General features: G+C 40.9%; 1 protein-coding gene across 1 annotated transcript in view; it reads left to right on the top strand.

Annotated features, from left to right (window-relative positions):
• The window catches only part of LOC135698034 (uncharacterized), a 51,302-nt gene extending 29,723 nt beyond the window's left edge, over positions 1–21,579 (top strand). The window contains exon 4 of the mRNA XM_065217904.1: positions 21,358–21,579. Within this exon, the coding sequence (XP_065073976.1) occupies positions 21,358–21,579 (222 nt within the window). The remainder of the gene's footprint in view (positions 1–21,357) is intronic.
• The last annotated feature ends 1,964 nt before the right edge of the window (positions 21,580–23,543 follow it).

The raw sequence follows: 23,543 nt of genomic DNA, 5'->3' as shown, positions 1-23,543 counted from the left end.
TCATGTCCGCTATCTGTCACTGTTTGCAAAATATCTAATAGCAATTACCTTCCAATACCAATACTTCCTGTATTGCCATGGTCATCTGGGAGGAGGGTTGCATCTAGTGCTTTCCCCAGGAACCGTTCACGGCCACCAGCTACTGCCCGTCTAGTCTTGGGCGTATCCAGCGAGGCATCCTTCAGATTACTTACAATCTCCGACACTCAATGCAAATCGCAGGCACACTTACGCTAGTTACAAAATAAAAACCCACCCGTGCAAAGAAACGGATCAAATAAACGTCACTCTCGCGTCGTCGTCGAACGGCAAAAAAAGGAATCGGTGGGCAATTTTGTGATACGGATTTCCAAAATCAACCGGGAAGGCACGAATTTCACCACACCCAACTACGAAACACGTTCAGAAGCACTTTTGGTACACTTTCGTTCGAACACACTTTATTTTTTTTCAAAATAGTTGCAAGTTAACCAACATCATCACCGCGTAAATAAACTAAAATTAAATTTAAAATTGAACGTGTTGAACACCCAGCTCAGAATTACTCAACCATCACTACAAAACGGTCCTTTTCAGGGCCACCAGAAATTTATTAAAGAGTAGTATTTGGACATTGGTCAAGGTCATCAGCTCCCGCAAGCAGCTAGCTATCGAGGCTCAACCTGTCTATAGAAGGTGTAGAATTGTAGGCCTGAATATATTGGTGCAACTAGTTTTTCCTCGGCTTTCATTCCGCACGATTCGTTTCTTTCGTTTCATCAATCACCCTTGTAGTGACGTCGAAAAGATTGTTTCAATCGGCGCTTACATATGAAATTTAATGTGGATTGTAGAATTGTTTGTATGTTACCAAAATTTATGAATGGTTTGCCACTAAACGTTGAGATAATTTATTGATTATTGAATTATCACACTGTATACCATGAATAAGCAGCCTGTTTGTGAGTTTTTGGCCTGTTTTCAAGTAAGGAGTTATCATAAAAAACAAATCGCCTGCTGGTATTTCCCGGTGACTTTACAAATAAATAATATCAAACAAAATCATCATGCAGAAGTAGCTAGGATTTGTTTTACTTCATATTTCACAAAATTGCTTTCGAGTGTTAAGACATCGTCTCCAACAAAGTTTACATTTTTCCCTCTACCAACAAATACATCAGGGCTAGATAGATCTCCACAGGATCTATAGAATCCACGCAATTTCAAAAAACCAAAATGCTCAGCATTACGAAAAGAGGTCAGGTTTCGACCAATAACAGATAGATTTTAATTCTAAACAAGCCAAACGATTGGAAATTTATCTACCAATCTGCTGAAATGAACACTTAGTTAATTTTCAATAGGTCACTATTGAAAAATACCAAATGTCCAACTGTTGCAATGGTGATCAAAATTATTACCGAATGTCTGAAAACAGCGCATTCCCTAACACAGACTTAAAAATCGAAATAGATGCGGTCCAACTGAACGGTGCTCATTCAATCACCGTAAGTGGTGGTGTCCAGTCCAGCAGCAGCAGTAGTAGCAGCAGTAGTAAGAGTTACCTCTATGGTAGCAGCAGCAGCAGGAGTGCTTTCAACAACAACAACGAAAGGCTGACTGCAAGCAGCGAGCTGCAGAGCTCATATGAGCAACCCTAGAGAAGGAGGAAGAAGTCCCACCGCTAGGCTAGGATCGGAATCAGTAGCTCGTCGTGCTCAGCTCAGCATTACTCAACCATCACTACAAATCGGTTCTTTTCAGGACCACCATACATTTGTTAAGATTATTATTTGGACATATAGAAGGTGTGGAATTGTAGCCCGACTGTATTGGTGAGATTAATCATCTCATCGTCCGACCATTTTCCAGAACACGCTGGTAGGAAGTGTTAAAAATCCATATAGAATTTGAGAGAAGTGGGAATAATTCGCTTTGGGTGTATATTCAGTCCCCAGAAAGCCAATAAAATCAAATTTGTGAGAAAATTAGCTCTCACGAGTTCAGTTCCCTTCTTTTTTACATATTCAGCACAAACGATACTTTCTGCCCCACCCATTCATAAAATTTGAAAGGAAATCCTGTGAGGGGTGAATTGTGAAGACAATTTAATACCAAAATGTACAAAACTTAAAAATTCATAAATAACAAAAAATTCAAAATACACCTTTCAAAGTCGATGAATCGAAAATACTCAAGTTGACAGTTCCTTGGATTCTCTTCATACACTTTCTACAAATTTGATACGCTTACAAATAAAAAACGGAAAGAGTTAAGATAATTGATGATTGATCAATTAAAAGAACTAAATGTTCACATTTGTTTCGTCCACTAGCGGTCCTACGTCAAGCTTCCGTTCGTGCCCCTAGGCACAGACCCTTCTACTTTTTTGGAACATCCAGAAAGATCTCTGAACTGCTCTTTAGTTATCTGGACTTGGAAACTTGTAAGTTCATGCAACTGCTTTGAAGATCTCAGAGCTCCCATTTTAAAATCATTTAACATCCCTCAAGCCTTAAAAAGAAACAGCAACAACAATTTCCCTGAAGCTCCTGAAATTTTCCGGAATTTCTTGTAACTTCATTCAAGTGCCCGCAATTCTCCTGAAGTTAATTGAGCCTCCCTGTAGCTAATGAACCTACCCTGAAATTATTCAATTTTCACTAAAGATCTCATCATTTTCATGAAGGTTTTGAAACTGCCCGTACGTTGTCAGAACTGGCTGTAAGATCTCTGAAATTCCCTTAGTTTCTTTGAAGCTCTCAAAGTTCTCAGAACATCTTTAAATCCTTTAAATTTTCATGACGCTAATTGAACTGAGCAGTTCCACACCTAATGGTAAATCAGTCAGGTATAAATAACTATTTTTTTTTTACATTATATTAAAATTCCAAAACATGGTTTTTAAAAAAAATTAAAATTTTGGTCGGTTTCTTTTTTTTTTTTTTTTTTCCTTTGGTTTGTTTTTTCCGTCGATCTTGTTTTCCGTGCTGAGCACCAATGCTACCGACGTGCCAGGAAGGCAGCTTCCACACCTGGACCCTACCTATCGACCCATCAACTCATGAACCGGGGACCAACGGCTTTACTTCCCATCCGAAGGAAGGCGTGATCAGAGATGTTATGCCTCAGAACATCCCGGCGGCGCCGACTGGGATTGAACCCAGGCCTGCTGGGGTGAGAGGCAATCACGCTTACCACTGCACTACACCACCGGTGCCGCTGATATCTAGAGAATGAAAATCGAAATCCTACTCCATTTTTAAATCCAAGATGGCGGCTTTCCATTTCAGAAAAGTGGGAAATACTGTCAAGTACCCATCAGTATTGGTATTTTTGGCAATTTTTTAATTGGGGTGATGTCTACACGGATAGAAATCTCCTTATACCTTTTGGCAAATTTCCATTACTGATTATTCATAAAATGTATAAGTCAACTAATAAGCAGACGCCTTGCAAAAAGTTAATAAAGATCATGTGTCAAATGAAATGTATAAGCGGTCACACATACCTTTTATGCATTCTAATAGGACCTATGTGGTTTGTCTTATGGAATGTATAAGGCTGATGCTTTGGCAAAAATGTATAAGTGAAACACATGAATTAAATAATTGATTTTCGTTTCGTGTAGAAGCAAAAAATCGATATCCGACGACATTTTAAAACCCAAGATGGTGGTCTACCATTAAAAAAAATTGGGAAACACTGTTCATCAATATAGGTATTTTTGGAATCAGGATGACGTCTAGAGAATGAAAATAGATATTCTAAGCCATTGTGAAATCCAAGATAGCAGTTTCCAATTTCTGAAAAAGTGGGAAATACTGAAGCTGACCCATCAATATGGGTATTTTTGGGAAATACTGTCAAATACCCATGAATAAGGGTAATTCTGGAATCGAGATAACGTCTAGAGGCTAAAAATAGATATTAAACGCCATTTTGAAATCCAAGATGGTGACTTCCGATTTTAGAAAAGTGAGAAATACTATCGAATACCCATCAGTATTGGTATTTTTGGAATCGGCATGTCGTCTATAGAATGAAAATCGTTATCCAATGCCATTTTGAAATCCATTTTGGTGGTTTCCGGCTTTAGAAAAAGTGGGAAATACTATCAAATACCTATCAATGTAGGTATTTTTGGAATCAAGGTGACATCGTGAGGCCAGAAAACGATGCCCGACACCATCTTTAAATTCAAGATAGTGGTTTCCGATTTCAGAAGAAGTGTCAAATATCCACACTTTTGACGTAGGACTACGTTTGTGATTTCTATATGGGGGTACACTTTGTGAAAACCTTAACAGAAACATGTAACAAAATTATGAAAATTTTTGAACTTTAATAACTCAACTGCCCCAGGACCAATTTCAATAATTTTATCACCAATTGATCAGCTATATTTCCCCGCATCAATAGCAATGCTTTTGACTGTTGATTTTCAACAAGAAACTATTGAAAAAGTGGTAAATGTCAAGCATTGTCCAAAAGCTTCGAAATAGCTAACAAATCCACCAATTACGTACATGCATATGCTGCTTCCCCAACACAGTCCTCAGAGAGTCGTTAGTAAATGAAAAAAGTCGAAGTGGCATTCGCCTCCGATCTTCGGGCGTGTGTGAAATATTGAGGATTCAATTGCGTAACATTTTGCACACTCATCGCTATATTCAGAACCAAACGCCCCCAACGACCACACAAAATGCTCCCAAGAGTTGTAATCTTGTAACCAATCTTGGAAGCAGGGGTGCAAGTAATTTTGATCCATTCTCTTCATCAACTTTCTTTTTCGTTAATAACTCAACGGCAAACACATTCATTGATACGTTTGTTGTTTTGGATGATAAAAGAGCATAGCAGAAATGGTGCGAAATAGGTTAGTGAAGCCATGATTGTCAAAAGAGAAAATCGATGAAGAAAAATAACTTTCAGCCCTCTGCTTCTAAGCCCCTTAATTCAGTCGTCCTCATAGTAATGAGAACTAGCATCGCACCGCTTTTGGTTCTTGGGCTACACTTGCTGGTTGCAATTCTGCTGTTCGACATTTCTGAAGGAACACCAAAAACATTAAATTACACTATTTTCTAGGGATGCCTAAAAGTTCAATTATTCGATTAACAATTCATCGTAGAGATTTTTCCAGCTATTCGATTAAATATTAATCGAATTTTCAATTATTCGAGCGCGTAACCGACATCCCTTCTTATTTCTACTCGTTTGATTAGGTGCAGTAGAGAAAATAAATAAAAGTACTCATTATCTGAACAGGCATAGAGAAGAACCATGGCGTGAAACAGGATCATAAATTTGCCGAAAAAAGTGTTAAGCGTCTTTCTGCTAAAGGCTAAGATTTACCAACTTGTTGAGAGAAGGAGTTTAAGGAGAAAAACTAAAAAAGAGAGGAGCTTCTGCTGGGTGGACACTGATATGTATGACAAAATACCTAAAATGATTATTTTGTCATGTCCGATTGACGAGCGACAAAACCGTAAAAAGAGGAGGAACTTCAACTGATATGTCCTTAAGTGTTGCTTTCGTCCATACAGTAGCTGACCGAAGCTCCTCCCATTTGGTAGTGTTGTTAGCATCTAGTGTTTCGTTCGATGTCCAGTGCCGTATTATTTATTGAATCGCATCACAGGCTTTCCCTGTAGTATCTTTGCATCTCTCAGGTATCCTTCACTGCGTCCGTCCATCCCGTCGCAGCCATCTAGTCAAGCCGTGTTCAGCAGCAGCCGGGAGAATATGGGATTCTCCGGTTCGATTTGCTGATCCAGCTGCCTACAAGTCATCATCATCTTCCAAAAGCTATTAACCTGTACTACCATTAGCCCTTTTCAGGGCCACCAAGATTTTCCAAAAGAGTTAAATCTCAGAACATATCCTAACTAAAATTCATATCAGAAGGTTCTTTTCAGGGCAATCATAGTCATACTAAAGAGTGTTAAAAGAGAGAACCATACTAAAATTCCTATTCCAACACAAAACACAAGCTTCTGTTGCAGTTAACAAATAACATTTATTATATAAGACCACGTAGTCCTACGTCACTATTGCGTACAACCCCATAGGGCTGTCCCTTGAAGTTTTTCTGTAACCCAATTGCCACCATCTTGGATTCCAAAATGGTGTCGAATATCGATTGTCGGCATCTACGCTTCGTTCCCGTTCCGAAAATACCAATATTTTAGAGTTTTTCACACTTATTCTGAAAACCGATGACCACCATCATGGATTCCAAATTGGCGTCAGATATAGATTGTCGGCATGTACGCGTTGTCCCTGTTCCAAAAATACTCATATTGTAGGGTATTTGAGACTTTTCTTGAGCCTGAATGCCGCCATCTTGGCCTCCAGAATGGCCTCGTTAATTTTATTTTCGTTTGATATAAAATAACATTTTATTACCAAACATAATCCGGATGCCATCCCTATCGGCAACCGATATTATGCGAATACTATCCGGGTACTATATTTTGATGCCTAACGCGTCGCATGATAAGTCGAATAAGCCGCAAATTGAAGTGAAAGTGGAAAAAACGAAGGAAGCAGTTTTCATTTTGGCAGTCTTTGCTTCAAATGAAATGAACTGATGCACTTGAAAAACGAAACATGCGATATTCAAGTCATGTTTGATAGGAGGAATGTTCATCGTGACTCGATAACAAGAAACACAATGACTTGCACGAAAATGATAGTGCTCGAAATTAAGCGATTCTGCGAAGAGTTCATTTTCTTTGCTTTGTTTCTGTAATATCGGAATATGTTCAAACTGGTATTCTAGGTTCTCCAAATCATCCTGGAGTTCAGATGATTTGTTCAACAAGATCTACATACATTGTCCCAGTCTTGTCACATCATTTAAACTCCAGGATAATTTTGAGAACCTAGAACATCTGATATAATGTTAATGATGGCAATAGGTTGTGCATGATCCACATGGACTCTTTGAATCTGTGTGATCATATTCCGAAACTACAGACAATGTTCCAGTCTTGGTTGGTTTAGTATAACACATCATCTGAACTCCAAGATGATTTTGAGAACCTAGAATGGTATACTAGTAACAGGTCGTGTATGTCACATTCAATTTGTTTTAAACATTATGTAAATTGTCTCAGTCTAAGATGATGTAGTAAAACACATGATCTAAATTCCAGGACGATCTGGAGAACCTCGAACATCTGGTTTGTTTGGAAATAGATCGTGCATAATCCACATAGACACTTTGAATATATTTTGACATATTTCGATACAACATTGTCCTAGTCATGGATGATCTATAGTATCCCACATCATGTGAACTTCAGGTCGATTTGAGGAATCTAGAACAGTTGGTGCAATAGGTTGTGCATGATCATCACAGACACTATGAATCGGTTTGGATATATTTAAATACTATAGAAATTGTCAATTTCTTGGTTGATCTAGTAGAATACATCATCTGAACTCCAGGATAATTTGGAGAACCTAGAATATCAGATATGCATGGAAATTTATCGTATATCTTTGTATCTGTTTGGACATATTTCGATCAAGTAATGCATAATCAAATGCTTCGAAAAGCATCATCAAATAATCCATAAATTCCATGAATGACACCAGTTCCCCTGGAAATCACTGAAGTTTTCGGAAGTTAATGGAACTGTCCTGAATTTCTCGGAGCATCCATTCAAATATTTCTTAACTACACTCCTGCAAGGTCCTGAATGTTTCTTGAAGTTTTTGTAACTTCTCGTAATGACCAATGAGCAAAAAACAAAAAAACGAATTTCATGGAACTTCGCATAATTGTTCGCTAGCTACAATGATCCAAGTTTGTGCCGGAATTCAGCCATTTTGACTCACGCCTATTTTTTTTTTTAAATGGCGTATTCAATATTTTCAATAAATCATAGCACGAAAACGGCTAATTTGATCGAAATTATCTCTGAGAAAAAGTTGTAGGAAACTGAACAAACAAATCACTTTACTTCTAAAAATGTAAACGTAAATTTAAAAGATTTCTAGAATGTTCAATTTTAAGTGTCCATTGTTTCCATCTCAGAAAAGCTAGTATTTTTATTAGGCTTTTAATTTTTTTTAAATCTTTATTATAGAAATTTTTAGCCGAAGGCTTGTTCATCTCAAACTTAGCTTTGAAATGAACATTATTTGAAAATCATAAAAATATATATATTTTCAAATAGGCGTGATTCAAAATAGTCGAACTACAGCACATACTTGGTTTCTTGTCCCTATGCAAAGTTTCATGGGATTCGGAGAGGAAAAAATTAAAATTTGTTTGATTTTTCGCTATTTGGCCTGGAAGTGTTTAATACAATCTAAAACCAATTTAGATTTTTCTGGATTCTGGTGATATTTGACCTACATTATCATATCACAACTTCCAATTCTGCCAGCACTGAAACTGCCGGCACAACACACACACACACACACACACACGGTGTCTCCGCACACCCCGAGAAAGAGTGAACATTTCATCGCACTACCCCTATCTATCAGGGCGAACGTAGACTGGTTGGCCTCTGTACAACATAGTTTTTACTATGTATCATTACGGTTACGGCTTTTCGTGGTCTTTCCTCGAGTACACCCCACCAAAATGGAGTACCCGGGCAACGTCGGTGCCTACCCCGGTCGTGCTCTCAGCATTCAGTGCTACTGCTGCTTCACTGGCATTTTAGAGCACCACCACAACCATCGTAAGTCCGCCGTAGCTGCTGCAGTGGAGCGTGAGAGAAAAATGCAATCTGCTCTAGCTACGATGACGAAGGCGATCCAGCCGTGTGGTGGATGGAAGGGGGTGCTGGGCATATTTGTCTACAAAGGTATAGAGTAATTTGGGATTTTCTGAGTGGCTGGATTGTCTGTTGAAGATAACGAATTCGATTTGATAAAATTGTTTCCAAACTCCATTAAGCTCTGTTTCGAAAAGCTAGGTGAAAAGAGTCAAAGTTGCAGTACATACCTACATTGCTGACAGCCTTAGGGGATTTATTTTCAAAGGTTCCATTACAAGCCATATAATCCTAACACGAAACCATCGAGTACTTTCATTAGCAAGTTGACACCATGTCTGACAAATTAATTTAACCAAACGCTTGCATAGTTTTGCACAACCCACGTGAACTATGTACATGTGAAAGGTATCTGCTGCACTTGCAGCTACTAGACATGTTTTCACTATGTGTCCGCATACTTTCGTTAGGCTTTCTAGCATAGCTACACGGACAGCTGTATCGGTGGGTGCTACATGGAAGAATGCTAAGCATTTGATCGCACTGCACTTTCATTTGCAAGTCGATACACCGCACCATACGGCCGTCGTCGTCGTCGTCTAGCGTGGCACGAGCCAGAACGCTGGCGTCGCAGCGTCCGATCAATCGGTGCACTTTCTTCTGGATAGGTATCTACATACGATGTGATGCAGCAGCACTAGCAGCGTAGTGCAGTGATTGAGTATAAGCAAAAATGCAGAAAGAAAAGTAGCGAAATGCAATGAAAATAACACATAACAACGCACCAGTGTTTGAGTGTGTGCATGCAAGTAGGTATGTGGCGCAATATTGGCTAAACGCCGATGAAGGTGAACTGATCCGACAGCAGCGGCGGCAGGAGTCTTGAAGCGACTGGCAGATTGCTTTGGCTATTGTACAAATTCAAAAACAATTTTGCGCTGATGGTGCACATAGTGGAGCCTACTTTTGGGTGGGTGAGACTGAGGGGTAGTCACTCTTTCACGAGAGCAATCTTGAACTTTGGATCAGTTTAAAAATAAAGACGTGCTCATATTGGTGCAATTTTGGTTATGAAACGTACGGGTTTTATGAATACAACTAGGAAAAGCTTTAAATTCATATGTCGACGCGCTTATTGCTATTGGAGATTACAGTGCAGAGGTTGGGTCGGGCGATCCGACCTCTATATATTGGATATTGGATCAGAAAGCTTAGATACGGTAACCGATGATAATGATCTGAAACTTATAAAGCTCGCCACTAACAGAAGTGTAGCCATCGTCATGCACGTGGAAATTGTTCAGGTCGATACCGAACCGAACGAAATTGTTATACCCTTCCAAATTCAATGGAATTCACGAAACGAAATTTGTTGAGTATTTTTTTTTTCGATAAGAAATGCAAATGGAAGCGGAGTTCGTAAGACCTGATAAAATTCTCCATAAAAAAATTGTTTGTGGTTGAAACATATTCGAAACATTACAGTGAAATAAGCTATTAGTTGACGGAATTTCGCCGGATTTTTGGTTTCCATATCGCGCAATATTAGGATGTTAAAAAAAAAACATCTGTTGGACTAGTTACAAGCTACAAGCGAGAAAATGTAATTCAGCATTCAGAATTATTTCAGAATGTCTAGCGTTAACGAAACTGAGCTAAGTTGTAATCTTCATTTGAAAATTACCAAAACTGAATATAAACCTACCTTGTTTGGCCAGAAGTGAACTAATGGAAAATTATATAGAATATTTAAGCAAGATGACTTTACAAATCGGTCTATATTGGCTTAAGGGGGTAGTACTCTCTGTTACTTTAAAAAAAATCGTTTTTTAAGTCTATTTTATGGGAAACTTTACCCGAGGTCCGTCCAACATTCCGTTCGAAAGTAAAAGGCGAAAACGCGAACCAAAGTCCTGGCTCGCGCTCCGACGTCTCAAAACTTCAAACGCGTTTTTCTCGAAACATGATTTTTCAAGTTTTTATTTTATTAATTACTTTATTTGTACAAGCTCAATCGAATAAACTTTCCAGAGCCGAGTTATCATTTTCGTTCTACATTATTGATGCCTTATATTTAAAGTTAAAGGAGCTGGACCGGATACTCGCGGTTGTCTCGAGGTTAGTGGAGATGTACATTTTTTTTTGGTTGGGAAGAGGGAGAAGGAGGTTTGAAATGTGGTTTACGATACAAATATTTAATTAATCCTAAAACATGAACTTATTTCTATTTATCTTGAAAACAAACATAAACAAAACCACACGTACAAAATACAAACTAAACACAAGGTTAATCAAACTTACAATCTAAGGTTAATATTCTTAAAGTAAACATATATAAGTGGCATAAACTCCAGATCGCGTCTACCCAAAATATCCCGAACTGGAACATTAGGTTGTCTACCTCGAGCCCGAAGGGAATCATACATCTCTGATCTGACTCCACGATGCTCTGCACTAGACCAAATAATATGATCGGCGTCCTGGTAACCTTGCCCACATTCACAGAGATTGCTGTCCCCCAGCCCAACACGGAACAAGTGAGCGTTTAACGAGTAGTGATTGGACATGAGGCGAGACATCATACGAATGAAGTCTCGACCCACATCCAACCCCTTGAACCAAGGACTCTTCGACACCTTAGGGATGATCGAAAATAGCCATCGTCCCAACCTCCCTTCACTCCACTTATTCTGCCAGCTGGCGAGTGACTGTTGACGATAAATGAAGAAAAATTCATCGTAAGCGATTTTTCGACCGTAAATATCGCCTTCTATAGCGCCCACCTTAGCAAGTGAGTCCGCCATCTCATTGCCCGGAATCGAGCAATGAGATGGGACCCATGCAATGGTGATGACAAAAGATCTTAAAGATAAAGCACTTAAAAGCTCTCGTATGTTCATGAGAAAATACGAGGAGCGCTTTACCGGCCTCATGGAGCGAATAGCCTCGACAGAACTGAGACTATCCGTAAAAATAAAATAATGATCTGGTGCAAGTGAGGTGATAGTTTCTAGCGTATAATGTATTGCCGCCAGCTCAGCAACATATAGGGAACAAGGAGCTTGAAGCATTCGAGAGGCGATATGAAATTCGTTATAAATACCAAATCAGGCGGATGCCTCTATTAGTGATCCATCTGTGAAGAACGATCTTGCGGAATCAACTTGGCCAAACTTTGCAATGTATAATGACGGAGCAATCATGGAACGATGATGTTCTGGGATTCTGCGAATCTCTTGCGTCATAGATAAATCAAAACTAACTGAATTGCCGAAGTCGGAGAAGCATACACGATGAGGATTATGCTGTGAAAAGCTGACATCCAGTGTTATGTACACGTAGTACAATGACATAAAACGAGTGGGTTCATAATTTCACAACGGGTGAGGAGCCTGAGGGATAATTCCGAAAACCGATCAGAGAGTGGCAACATGTCCGCTAACACTTCGAGACTCATCGTATGAGTCGAGTGCATGCATCCTAACGCGATACGAAGACAGCGATACTGGATCCGTTCCAGTTTGATGATGTGCGTTTTAGCCGCCGACTGGAAGCAAAAACTACCGTACTCAGAGACGAACCAGCCCCAGGCTAAAAGTCTCTTTAATAAAGAAAAAAAAAAAAAAAAAAAACCACCGTACTCTAAAACAGATAAAATCGTTGTCCGGTAAAACGTTAGAAGATCTTGCGGATGGGCTCCCCACCACGTTCCGGTAATTGTTCGAAGAAAGTTGATCCTTTGTTGGCATTTTCGTCGCAGATACTCAATGTGGGATCTCCAGGTGCATTTGGAATCGAACCAGACCCCAAGATATTTGAAAGACATGGAATGAGTGATCGGCTTACTCAAAAGTTGAAGCATTGGTTGTGCTGGGTTATGCTTCCTAGAAAAAACGACCAACTCAGTTTTCTCCGAGGAGAATTCGATACCTAGCTCGATAGCCCAAGTAGACAAATTATTTAAGGTATCCTGTAAGGGTCCTTGCAGGTCGACCCCTTTGGGCCCTGTCATTGACACTAAACCGTCATCTGCAAGTTGTCTCAACGTGCAGTTGTCACTTAGACAATTGTCAATTTCTCTGACGTAGAAATTATACAAAAGGGGCTTAAACATGAGCCCTGGGGGAGACCCATGTAACTAAATCGAGAAGCTGTAGAGTTTCCATGAGAAAAGCTCATATGCTGTTTCTCTGACAGCAAATTGTACAAAAAGTTATTAATTAATGGAGAAGGCCACAGGCGTGGAGTTGGTCTGAAAGGACTTCAACCGATACTGAATCAAAAGCCCCCTTGATATCCAAGAAGACAGAAGCCATTTGCTCTTTTTTAGCAAAAGCCAACTGAATTTCTGTGGAAAGCAACGCGAGACAGTCGTTCGTTCCCTTGCCCCTACGGAAACCAAATTGAGTATAATGAGAGAGAGAAGGATTAGTATTTTCCATTTAATTCCACTACTTTATTTGCTTATCCTTGAGTCGAGTATTGGTACAAGACACTGAAGAAGTCTGCACATTGTAGACGAAATACGCGTATCTGTCAAGGATAAGCAAATAAAGTAGTGGAATTAAATGGAAAATACTAATCCTTCTCTCTCTCATTATACAGGTATTCCACTAAGACGCCCACATTCATCAGGATTCAAATTGAGTATCTGAGAGTAGGTGGTTCGTCTAAACCCATTTTTCCAAGCGAAAATGGATCATTTTCTTCAACAATTTTCGAATGCACGATAACATCGCGATGGGACGATACGAGTTATGATCTGACGCGGGTTTTCCAGGCTTTTTAATGGCTATAACTCTCACTTGCCTCCAATCATCCGGAACAATATTGAGCTCCAGGAACTGACAAAACAAGTTCAACATGCGCCTCTTAGCGACGTCTGGGAGGTTCTTCAACAAGTTGAACTTGATTCTATCAGCCCCCGGAGCCGAATTGCCACACGAAAGGAGCGCGAGTAAGAGCTCCAGCATTGAAAAAGGCTGACTGATCTCATCTACCGAATTCGTTGTTTTGCGAGGAATCATCTGTGTTGGCACGGAATCAGGACATACTTCTCGCGTGAACTTGAGAATCCAACGATCTGAGTACTCCTCGCTCTCGTTGTTCGAAGACCGGTTACGCATCCTTCGCGCCGCGTTCCAAAGCGTATTCATCGACGTTTCGCGCGATAATCCGTCCACGAATTGCCGCCAGTATCCGCGGATCTTGGCTTTGATGAGGCTCTTGAGTTCGCGTTCAAGAGCCGAGTACGCTTCGAAATGCACGGGTGTTCCACGTTTCTGGAAAAGCTTAAACGCGTCGGACTTTTTACGATAAACCTCAGTGCATTGGTGGTCCCACCAAGGGGAAGGAGGTTTCCTACGGAAAGACGTTCCAGGAACCGGCCGAGTTTGAGCTCGAAGCGCGCTGTCCAAGATCAAATTGGAGAGGAAGTTATATTCCTCCAACGGTGGAAGCCTTTCTACCGACGACACGGCTTCCTCTATCGCGGTCTTGAACGTTGTCCAATCGATATTACGGGTGAGGTCGTACGCGACGTTAACGGATTCCGACAGATTGAAACCACTGGCAATCGAAATTTTGATCGGCAAGTGATCACTACCGTGGGGATCTTGGATCACATTCCACGTGCAATCCAACAATAATGAGTTAGAGCAAAGTGTGAGGTCTAATTAACTTCCATTGAGGATGGACCAGCCAAACGTGTTACTTCTCCATTGTTAAGAATTGTCATATTGAAGTTATCACAGAGGTCATATATAAAAGTAGAATGGTTGTCACCATACAGTTCCCCCCAGCCTGTACCGTGGGAATTTAATTCTCCCATAATCAACCGTGGAGCAGGAAGTACCGAACAGATATCCGAAAGTTGTTTTCGATTAACAACGGCTCTACGAGGAATATAAACAGAGGCAATACAAAGGCTTTTACCTTTAATAATAGCCTGACATGCGACAACTTCAATGCCTGGAAATTGTGGAAGATTCACTCTATAGAAGGAATGGCACTTTTTGATCCCCACGATCCAATCATAAAAAGGAAGATTGATATCTGAAGAGAGCCAAGTTTTACAAAGAGCAAATGCATCACAATCATTATTGAGAACTAAAAACTAGACTCTTTTATCTAACTTAGGTATAAGACTTCGACAATTCCACTGTAGAACAGTGATCAAATCCCCGACCTCGTTTGGAAAATTATCCATCGAAGGAAATGATTGCTGCAAGGAGGGGCCACTTCAATGTTAATTGCTTCAAGAGGGTCTTCACAGTAGGAAGCATTGCCAGAACAATGCTTTTCAGAGGATCTGAAATATAGAGGTACTTGAGGATACCGTCCACAATGTCATCAAATGAGAACAACCCAGATGAAGAAGGGGCTTCTGTTCTTAAAAATGGAGCATCAGGGGTTTTGGATGTCCCTGGGAGTGGTGGAAAATCCTGGATATAGTCAGTTGTTCGGAAACCAGGAGGAGTTGAAACTTTCTTTTTTCCATCACTCCTTGATTTGTGCAAGCTGGTTTGAGGTTCCTGATCAGCGACTATCCGTGAACGGATGCGTCTTCGTTTCCGTGAAGAAACTTCCGGAAAACTGAAAGGAATTCCCTCCTCAGCCAAGTCAGAGTCAGACTCGTCATCTGACAAAAGAGCGAAGCGATTTGCGTCGTTGGTCGATGGCTTGGCTGTCTTAAGCATTTCTGCAAAAGACCGCCTGGAACGTTCCTTAAGAGAGCGCATTTTAGTACAGTAGCTGCACAGGCGCCATCCTCATGCTTCTCCCCGCATTTGGAACAGCGTGCCTTGCTGCCACAGTGGGAGGCCGTATGTCCCAACTGCTTACAGTTTTGGCAGTTCATGACCCGGGGTACGAACAAACGCACAGGTAGTCGAAGTTTTCCCAGCTCGATGTAGTGAGGAAGGGCTGAAGCAGAATAGGTTACACGATACGAGTTTGTGGGGGTAAAACTCTTTTTACCCTCGCTGACAGATACTGAGCCCAGTTTTTGGACATCCAGTATCTTCACCGGGGGAAGCAAGGGGTTCTTGAAACGGTCAACCGCCTGCTTCTCCAAGATCTCGGGGGTCAGACTCGCTTCGGTAACCACACCTTCAATCTCCACATCGCGAGCTGGGATGTAAACTCTATACTCGAGCGTAAAGAGCTGGGAGACAGCAATCTCATTAGCTTGCTTAAGGTTAGAGACGGAAACACGAAGTTTATGATGTTTAGATGATTGGTCATCCATGTCGTCTTCCGACAAAACTTCCATTTTGTCGTACAGGTGGGAGCGCAAAACGCTCTACCACTGAAACTCGCACAGACACAATACACAGAAAACACTACAAATACAAAAACACAAAATAAAAATTTAACTAATGGGGAAGGAAAAGAAAAAACAAAAACAAAAACTTATCTGATAATCCTATACTACTACCACCGAGCGTTGTATATGTAGGCGTTTACACAGTTGGCTGGGAAGCGACGCGCAGCGTGGATGACCTTCGCTGTGGTGCACTTGATCAAGGCGCGGCACTCAGCGCACACAGGCGCACGATGATTGATGAACGATGTAGATGAAGAGACGGGTGCTCACACTCGATGATGATGATACGTGAGCAGGTATGCGTGACCACGCAACGATGATGCCCAAATTGGTTTGCAAATTACCAATCGCACGGATTAATCTTTCCGAAATCACAGTATTTACTAAAAAAAAAAACTCACTATTCGAACAATTTACCGGGAACTATGCCAGGAGTCACTTAGTGAGAAAAAAACTGATAATTTATATCCAGCGAATACTGAGAAAACTTCCAAAACAACGGAGCGCGAAACAAGTCGACCGTACTTCTTGCTAGGACGCAGTGAGATGATTTTTCATGTTGGCGTTTGTGATATCTCAAAAACTTTTCATCCGTTTGAAATAATATCAACAGTGAGCATACATAAGGGCGTAAACGCGATGATCGATTCTCTTCATCGATTTTTTTTTCTTTACAATGCTTCAGCTAAGCGAAACAATTTTCTGGCATTTGTTCAATGTAGTGCTGTAACAGGTTGTATTGGCTATCAAATTCAACAGCAAACGCACTGAGAAACGTTAATGCAAGCGTGTTATTAACAACTGTCACTGTCGATATATTCTAAACTATTTTTTCCATCTGCTTACTAAGCCGATTTTCGATATCTCAAAAAAATCGATTTTTGGTGCACACTTTTGTCTAAATTTTTCGTTTGAAAAAATTGACATTTTTATTAAATTGTCCCCGATTTTCTTTTTTAAATCAGTACAGTGCTTTCTCGATTTTGTCAGCTCCCGATTTTGTCAACCCCCGATTTTGTCAGCTCTTTTTCCCGATTTTGTCAGACTGAAAATTTTGCTGAACTTTTTGGTTTTTAAGCATGAATTATCAAGCATCTCGCTCCAAATGACACTTAATTGTTTTGTCGCAACAATAACATAGGTAACTCAAATAAACCTCAATTATTGCCACACTGCACAGCTGTATCGAGTGGGATGGCTGCAATACAAGTTATGGGCAGATACCCCATTCAAGAAGAAGGTTTCGTGAATTAACGGAATATTCAAATGCAGTTGCTACGCACCCGATGGACGATGGAGCATTTCCACGAGACACTGGTGGGACTTACCGAAGAGCAGATCGGACGAAGTCGGTAGTCATCGGAGGAGACTTCAATGCTTAGGCAGTGGAGTGGGGAAACAGATGTACCAACGCAAGAGGGCACATTCTGCTGGATGGTCTGGCGAAACTGGAAATTAGGCTGTTCAATAAAAGCACCACCAGCACTTTTCGCACAGAATCCATTATCGACGTCACTTTATGCGAACTGCAGTCCATCGCTGGTGGCAAACATGAATTGGAAAGTGTGTGAAGGATGTACCCATAGTGACCATCAGGCAATCCGATAGGGGCATCGGCCAAAGGAATCCTGTGGCAATACAGTAGACGATAACTTGCGACCTGAAGTGGAAGACGAGTTGACACGACCATGCCGAGGAAACTGGAGCTACACAGCAAAAAAAAATGTAATATCGATCAACGTAATTCAAGCTGATGTATGAAATAATGATGTAATAGCAAAAACCAGATACAATATTACATCAATGGATGTAATTTTGTTCGCAAAATCGATGTACATCGTATAAACGTAATATTACACAACAGGAAACTGGATCGAGACGCTGCTGCCAACGACGCACACCGAACGGCGCCGGTGGTGTAGTGGTAAGCGTGATTACCTCTCACCCCAGCAGGTCTGGGTTCAATCCCAGTCGGCGCCGCCGGGATGTTCTGAGGCATAACATCTCTGATCACGCCTTCCTTCGGATGGGAAGTAAAGCCGTTGGTCCCCGGTTCATGAGTTGATGGGTCGATAGGTAGGGTCTAGGTGTGGGAGCTGCCTTCCTGGCACGTCGGTAGCATTGGTGCTCAGCACGGAAAACAAGATCGACGGAAAAAATAAACCAAAGGAAAAAAAAAAAAAAAAACGACGCACACCGTGTCGTGATCAGATGTCAAGTCATACCCGCTGAAATGTGCTTAGAGAACATGAAAGTCATCGTGAAAGGACTTTTCTCTTCACAGCAAAAAATAAATTTTAATATTACATCCAAGAGGATGCTCTTCAATCATGTCGAAAATCTCATGTAATTTTTATGGCCACACAAATAAACAAATGCAGTTAAAGCAACATATTGTCAGCACATGCACTGTATTAATAATAATTTTGCCCTTTTTGGCAAGTGATATTACACCATATTTTTGACACGATTGAAGTGCATCCACTTTGATGTGATATTAAAATAATTTTTTTGCTGTGTAAGCACGATCCAACGACCTGGCCACCTACATCGTACGGAGACGGAGAGGGAGATAACGACGAAGTCACCAAATCAAAGTGGATGCAATTCAGACAGTTGTCGAGAGAGCCGAGAAGGAGTAGAAACAGAAGTGGCGAGGAGATCGATATTACGCCGTGATAACGATCGACGTCAAGAATGCTTTCAACAACTCCAGCTGGGAGGCCGACGCTACTTCCAGAACCGGGTTCTGATCTACGAGCCAAATATGGGATAGAGATCGATTAGGATCACGGTGGGAATTCAAAAAGGCTCCATCCTTGGTCCAACGCTCTGGAACGTGATTAAAAACGGCGGTCTAACGCTGGAGCTACCCGAACGAGTTGAAATCGTTGGCTTTGCGGACGACGTCATCTTACGGTAACAGGTAAGACGCTGGAATAGATGGAAATGTTGGCGACCGAGGCGGTTGACATGATTGGAAACCTAATGCATGGGGCGAAGCTGCAGATAGCCCACAATACAAACGAGGTGGTATTGATCAGTAACTTTAAAGCGCTGCAGCGGTCAGAAATTACCGTTGCGGAGTACGCAATAAACTAGAAGTGCGTGTTGAAATGCCTAGGAGTGATGGTCGACGACCGATTGGCTTCAACAGCCACGTAGTTAGAATACGCCAGCCATCAACGCGGTAGCCAGAATCAAACCGAACATCAAGCAGTAGCAAGACGCGGCTCCTGGCTAGTATATTTACGTTGATTCTGAGATATGGAGGTTCAGCCTTGGTTGCAGCCCTGAAAACCAAGCGGAATTTAAAGAAACCGAACAGTACGTACCGGCTCAACAAACCGTACGCAAACTTTTCGAGCCGTTTGGTATACCCTTTATTTTAAGAATAGTAAACATTTATCAGTAATTCCATTAATAGTGGATAAATAACGGTTAAACTTGATTTCAAAATCATTTCGATGGTTAAAATATTGAAGAAGAAAATTTTCCGATTTTGTCTGCCTAAAATTTCAGATGGGGCTGACAAAATCGGGAAAGTACTGTATATCGAAAAAAAAGCTACTTACGTACAGGCATGGAAAATCATTTGCATTAATTTAATGCATTCATTTACATTCATTCGTCCCTAATTTTTTTTACAACAGAATTCCGCAAAGTAATGTATGGAGTTTTTGTAGGCTTTGTTAATAACTACAACTTTTGTTAACAGCTCAAATCCGTATCTCTTGTGCATGATGAACCAGAGCGAACAGAAGCCACTACTGTTTTTCAGTGAATGTATTTTACATTCCCTGAAAAACAGGAACAAGTTCTGCCCACTCTAGTTCGTGATGCATAAGAGATACAGATTTGAGTTATGGGCAAAAGATGTAGCTAATAACAAAACCTACAAAAGCTATTTACTTTAATTTGTGGAATGCTGTTGTTGAAAAAAGTTAGAGGCAAATGAATGTAAATGAATACATGACATGAATGTAAATGAATGCATGAAATGAATGTAAATGATTTTCCATGCCTGCTTACGTAGATTGAAAATGTATCTAAAAATAAGAGAAAAAATTGTTTGTTCTGTGTTCACATCACATGGGCGAGCAGTGGAACCCACGCCGCTAAGGAATATTCGGTGGGCAGTGCCTGGCGGCACCTGGTGCTACGGTCACTTGAGTGGTCCAATATTTAGCAACGAAAAAATAATAATCTTTGAACTACATTCATGAATAAACAAACCTACGCATATCCTATTTTGACAAATGTTTATTTAGCCCCGTTAAAAAATCGCCCGCCAATCAATGCTCCTCATATCCTCCAATTGCATCTGTGATAGTGAATATGAAATTAAGCAATGTAGCATTACACAAGAAAGGCGCTTCCTAACAAGCACTTGAAGTAAGAGCTTATTCAGGCTAACAAATCGCTTATTCAGCCTTTAATCAGCGTGTTGGGCTGTCATCGGAAGGAGAACTATTCAGGGTTTGTGGGACTAATGTTTGATCGGGATGTAGTTCAATAGGGTTCAGTGGGAATTAGAAACAAACAAAATTAATAGAGTTTTACTCAAATCACCTCAGAAACAGTAAGTTATGTTTCAAACTAGTAGCTAAACATTGAGTTGAGTCATTGAAATTTTGCTTAATTTGCCATTGGAAGTCATTGAAGTTAACCTAAATTTGCATGATTTGTTCTATGTTTGCATTTATAGAGACTAATCTTTTTGAAAGTCTACTACGGATGCACTGAGCTAACGTTAAAGAAGACTACGGCTTGGTGCAAACGTGTCGTAGGCTATCTGAGACCTCCACAAAACATAACAGCTAACTGATTCAACATATTCATATCTTTCCAGGAACCATCGAACAGTGTCCACTTTAATTGGAAAACTGTTGGCGATTCCTAGAAACGCAGTCCATCACAATGTAGCAACTACCATCAACGTTTACCCAATTTACCACCGGATCACCCAAAGCATCCATCCAATCGGTACCGATAGTGCAACTGTACCAGTTCTGCTGCATCACCATTTTACACGTCGTCGCAGTAGTGACGCTTTCATTGCATTGTACCAAAGAGGGGAGCTATAGGGTAGATAGGGGAGAACAGTCCATAATGGACCCTAGGGGTAAAATGACCCCGTGCGATTTTTCGTTGCTTTCCCATTACTAATTCTGGGACTTTATGTGCCGAAATGCTAGTTTCAGTACTGAACTAAATTCACGAATTCATGATGGGAAAGCTAATCAAAACCACCCGGGGCCATTTTAACCCAGGGGTGCGCTTTGGCCTGTCCCACCCTACCTACAGCGGTTTGTTATTGTTGTCATAGCCCAGTGGTCCAATGCCCGACCAACTTCGCTGAAACGGGCCGGCTGGCTGATGTTCGCGGTGTGTGGTGGCTACAAAACGGCTCCAACTGCAACAATGAATGAGACACTGGACCGTACCCAGCCAGAAACTCTCCTCTGGGCCGGCGGCGGACCCACCAACTACCTTGCGGGGCTGATGCGTCCAAACATTGCTCCATAACGCTCAGTCTCGGTCTTCTTGCACTGGCAGAAGGCAGTCCATAGGCGGATGCTCGTCGTTTCAGCTCTCTCGAGTCAGTTCACAGTATTTCGTTGGTCGTCGTCATTCGTTGGTCGGTTGGTTCCGAACGGAAAATTCGCGGTCCCAAATCCCAAGCGGGTAAAAGTTGACCTAATTGATCCGAGCCACTGCGCGTCCGTCTCTATCTCGCTGTTTCGCTTGCGTCGCGACGCCCGCTCTACCCCGTTCGCGCCCTCGTGCCTGCGAAACGTGCCGCACCGATGCCGATATCTGTGCCAAGAGAAGAGGATGAAGTGGTAAAATCAGAGCTGAAAATTGATGTAAATTTTAAACATATAATTAAACGTATAATTGAGCGCCGCTGACGCTGGATGGTGAGGGAAGGGAAGAAAACTACCAATAATAGTTTAACAACAGTGATAAAATAGCCGATAATCGAATTTGCCAGTGTTTCGCCGAACATATGACGAGCATAGATTGCGAGGTGTGCATAAACGAGCGGCAGCAGAGGGGCCTGGCCTATAGTGGTGAGTTGCGGTTGTTGTTTTGTTTACATGCGGCTTTTCTTCGTGTACACATCGTCGAGTTGTAGCACTAACTCTTACATAGGTATGATAAAAATACGCGCAGTGGCGAAACGGACGATGCGTCTGTAGCTCAATGGCAAACGATTAAACCAGTTTTTTTGCTTTCTGAGCTGACCAGAAAAACCATGATAAATGATTTTCTACTGATTTGAGCGGTGAGTGATATTTGCTTCAAGGTGCATGAGAAAGAGAGCGAGGAAAAGATGCACTCAAAGTTGTGCAGTGGTGCCAGCTGTAGTGAGAAGGTAGTTGCTATCGCATGATTAATCATAACTAAGAAAATTAACTGGCGGCTATGCTGAATTTTCCCAAAGATGGCGCTGCTTACTTGATAATCCGCGTTAAAATTTGGCGTTGGAAAAGAGATAAAATCAATGATTTTCAATAATTATAAGTAGTAATCAAGAATTCATGTGTTTAAGTAGTAGTTGTAAGTAGTTGTTAAATTACTGTCAAACCAATCAAACAGAACATTCCCGTTAATTTTACTGTTGTCTTATTACCAAGAGAGTAAGCTACTTTGCTCTTACACAATTCTCTCTCACGAAGTCATGAGCTCAATTGCTCAACATTCTATCAATTTTGATGACATACAGTAGGGGAAAAGTTGGCTTCGGCAATACCTTAACCTATTATCGTCAGTCCTACACGCAAACCAAAAATCTATTACAATGAATGTTAGTTCCATTTCCTATCATCCTCTGTTCATGAACATCGCAGCGAATGTTAGAAGTTGACCGTACAGGCGATGTAATGGTTTTTTGCCTTTTTTATTTCGTGTTCTGTCTATGCTTTTACCTACACAAGCAAGCATTTGCCTTGATTTTTATGTATAACATGGTAGAACGACGCACACACTTGCCGCGAATCTCTCCAGCAGAAAAAGCATACGAAGTCGAGTGTGAGAGGAAAGGAACGCTTCTTGTTTGTTTTTAGGCTATCCATATTCAGAAGCATGGAGAGAGCAGTGGAGAAAGCACAGGTCTGATAATCGCAACGTTCGTTGTTCGAGTCCAGTCGGCAACCTTTTTCCTATTTTTTTTTCGACATAATTAATTTACCTCACTAATACACTCTACATTTTTCGGTCTTCAATTTTCTTGCGTTGGACCGCAGCTAGGTATATCGCATCCTCGGTTCATGCGGTCTCCACTTACATCCTCTGATGATGAATCCCACATAATTGTAAGCGAATCTTACATCCACCGGTTGGGTGTACGTCTCCATTTTCAAAAATAAGAAAGTTTATTTTAAATATCAGTTAATTTTAGGACCATGCTAAATTTGAAAAGTATCTAAAAAATAGATTATTTAAGCATAAAACTTCGCCGAAAATATCAAACGTCTAAATATTGA

This window comes from Ochlerotatus camptorhynchus, unplaced genomic scaffold, assembly GCF_037179485.1.
Source record: "Ochlerotatus camptorhynchus isolate MF236.1 unplaced genomic scaffold, CSIRO-AGI_Acam_v1.1 ptg000081l, whole genome shotgun sequence".
NCBI lineage: Eukaryota > Metazoa > Arthropoda > Insecta > Diptera > Culicidae > Ochlerotatus > Ochlerotatus camptorhynchus.
The sequence above is the reverse complement of the archived record's forward strand: the minus strand, read 5'-3'. Positions and strand labels throughout refer to the sequence as shown.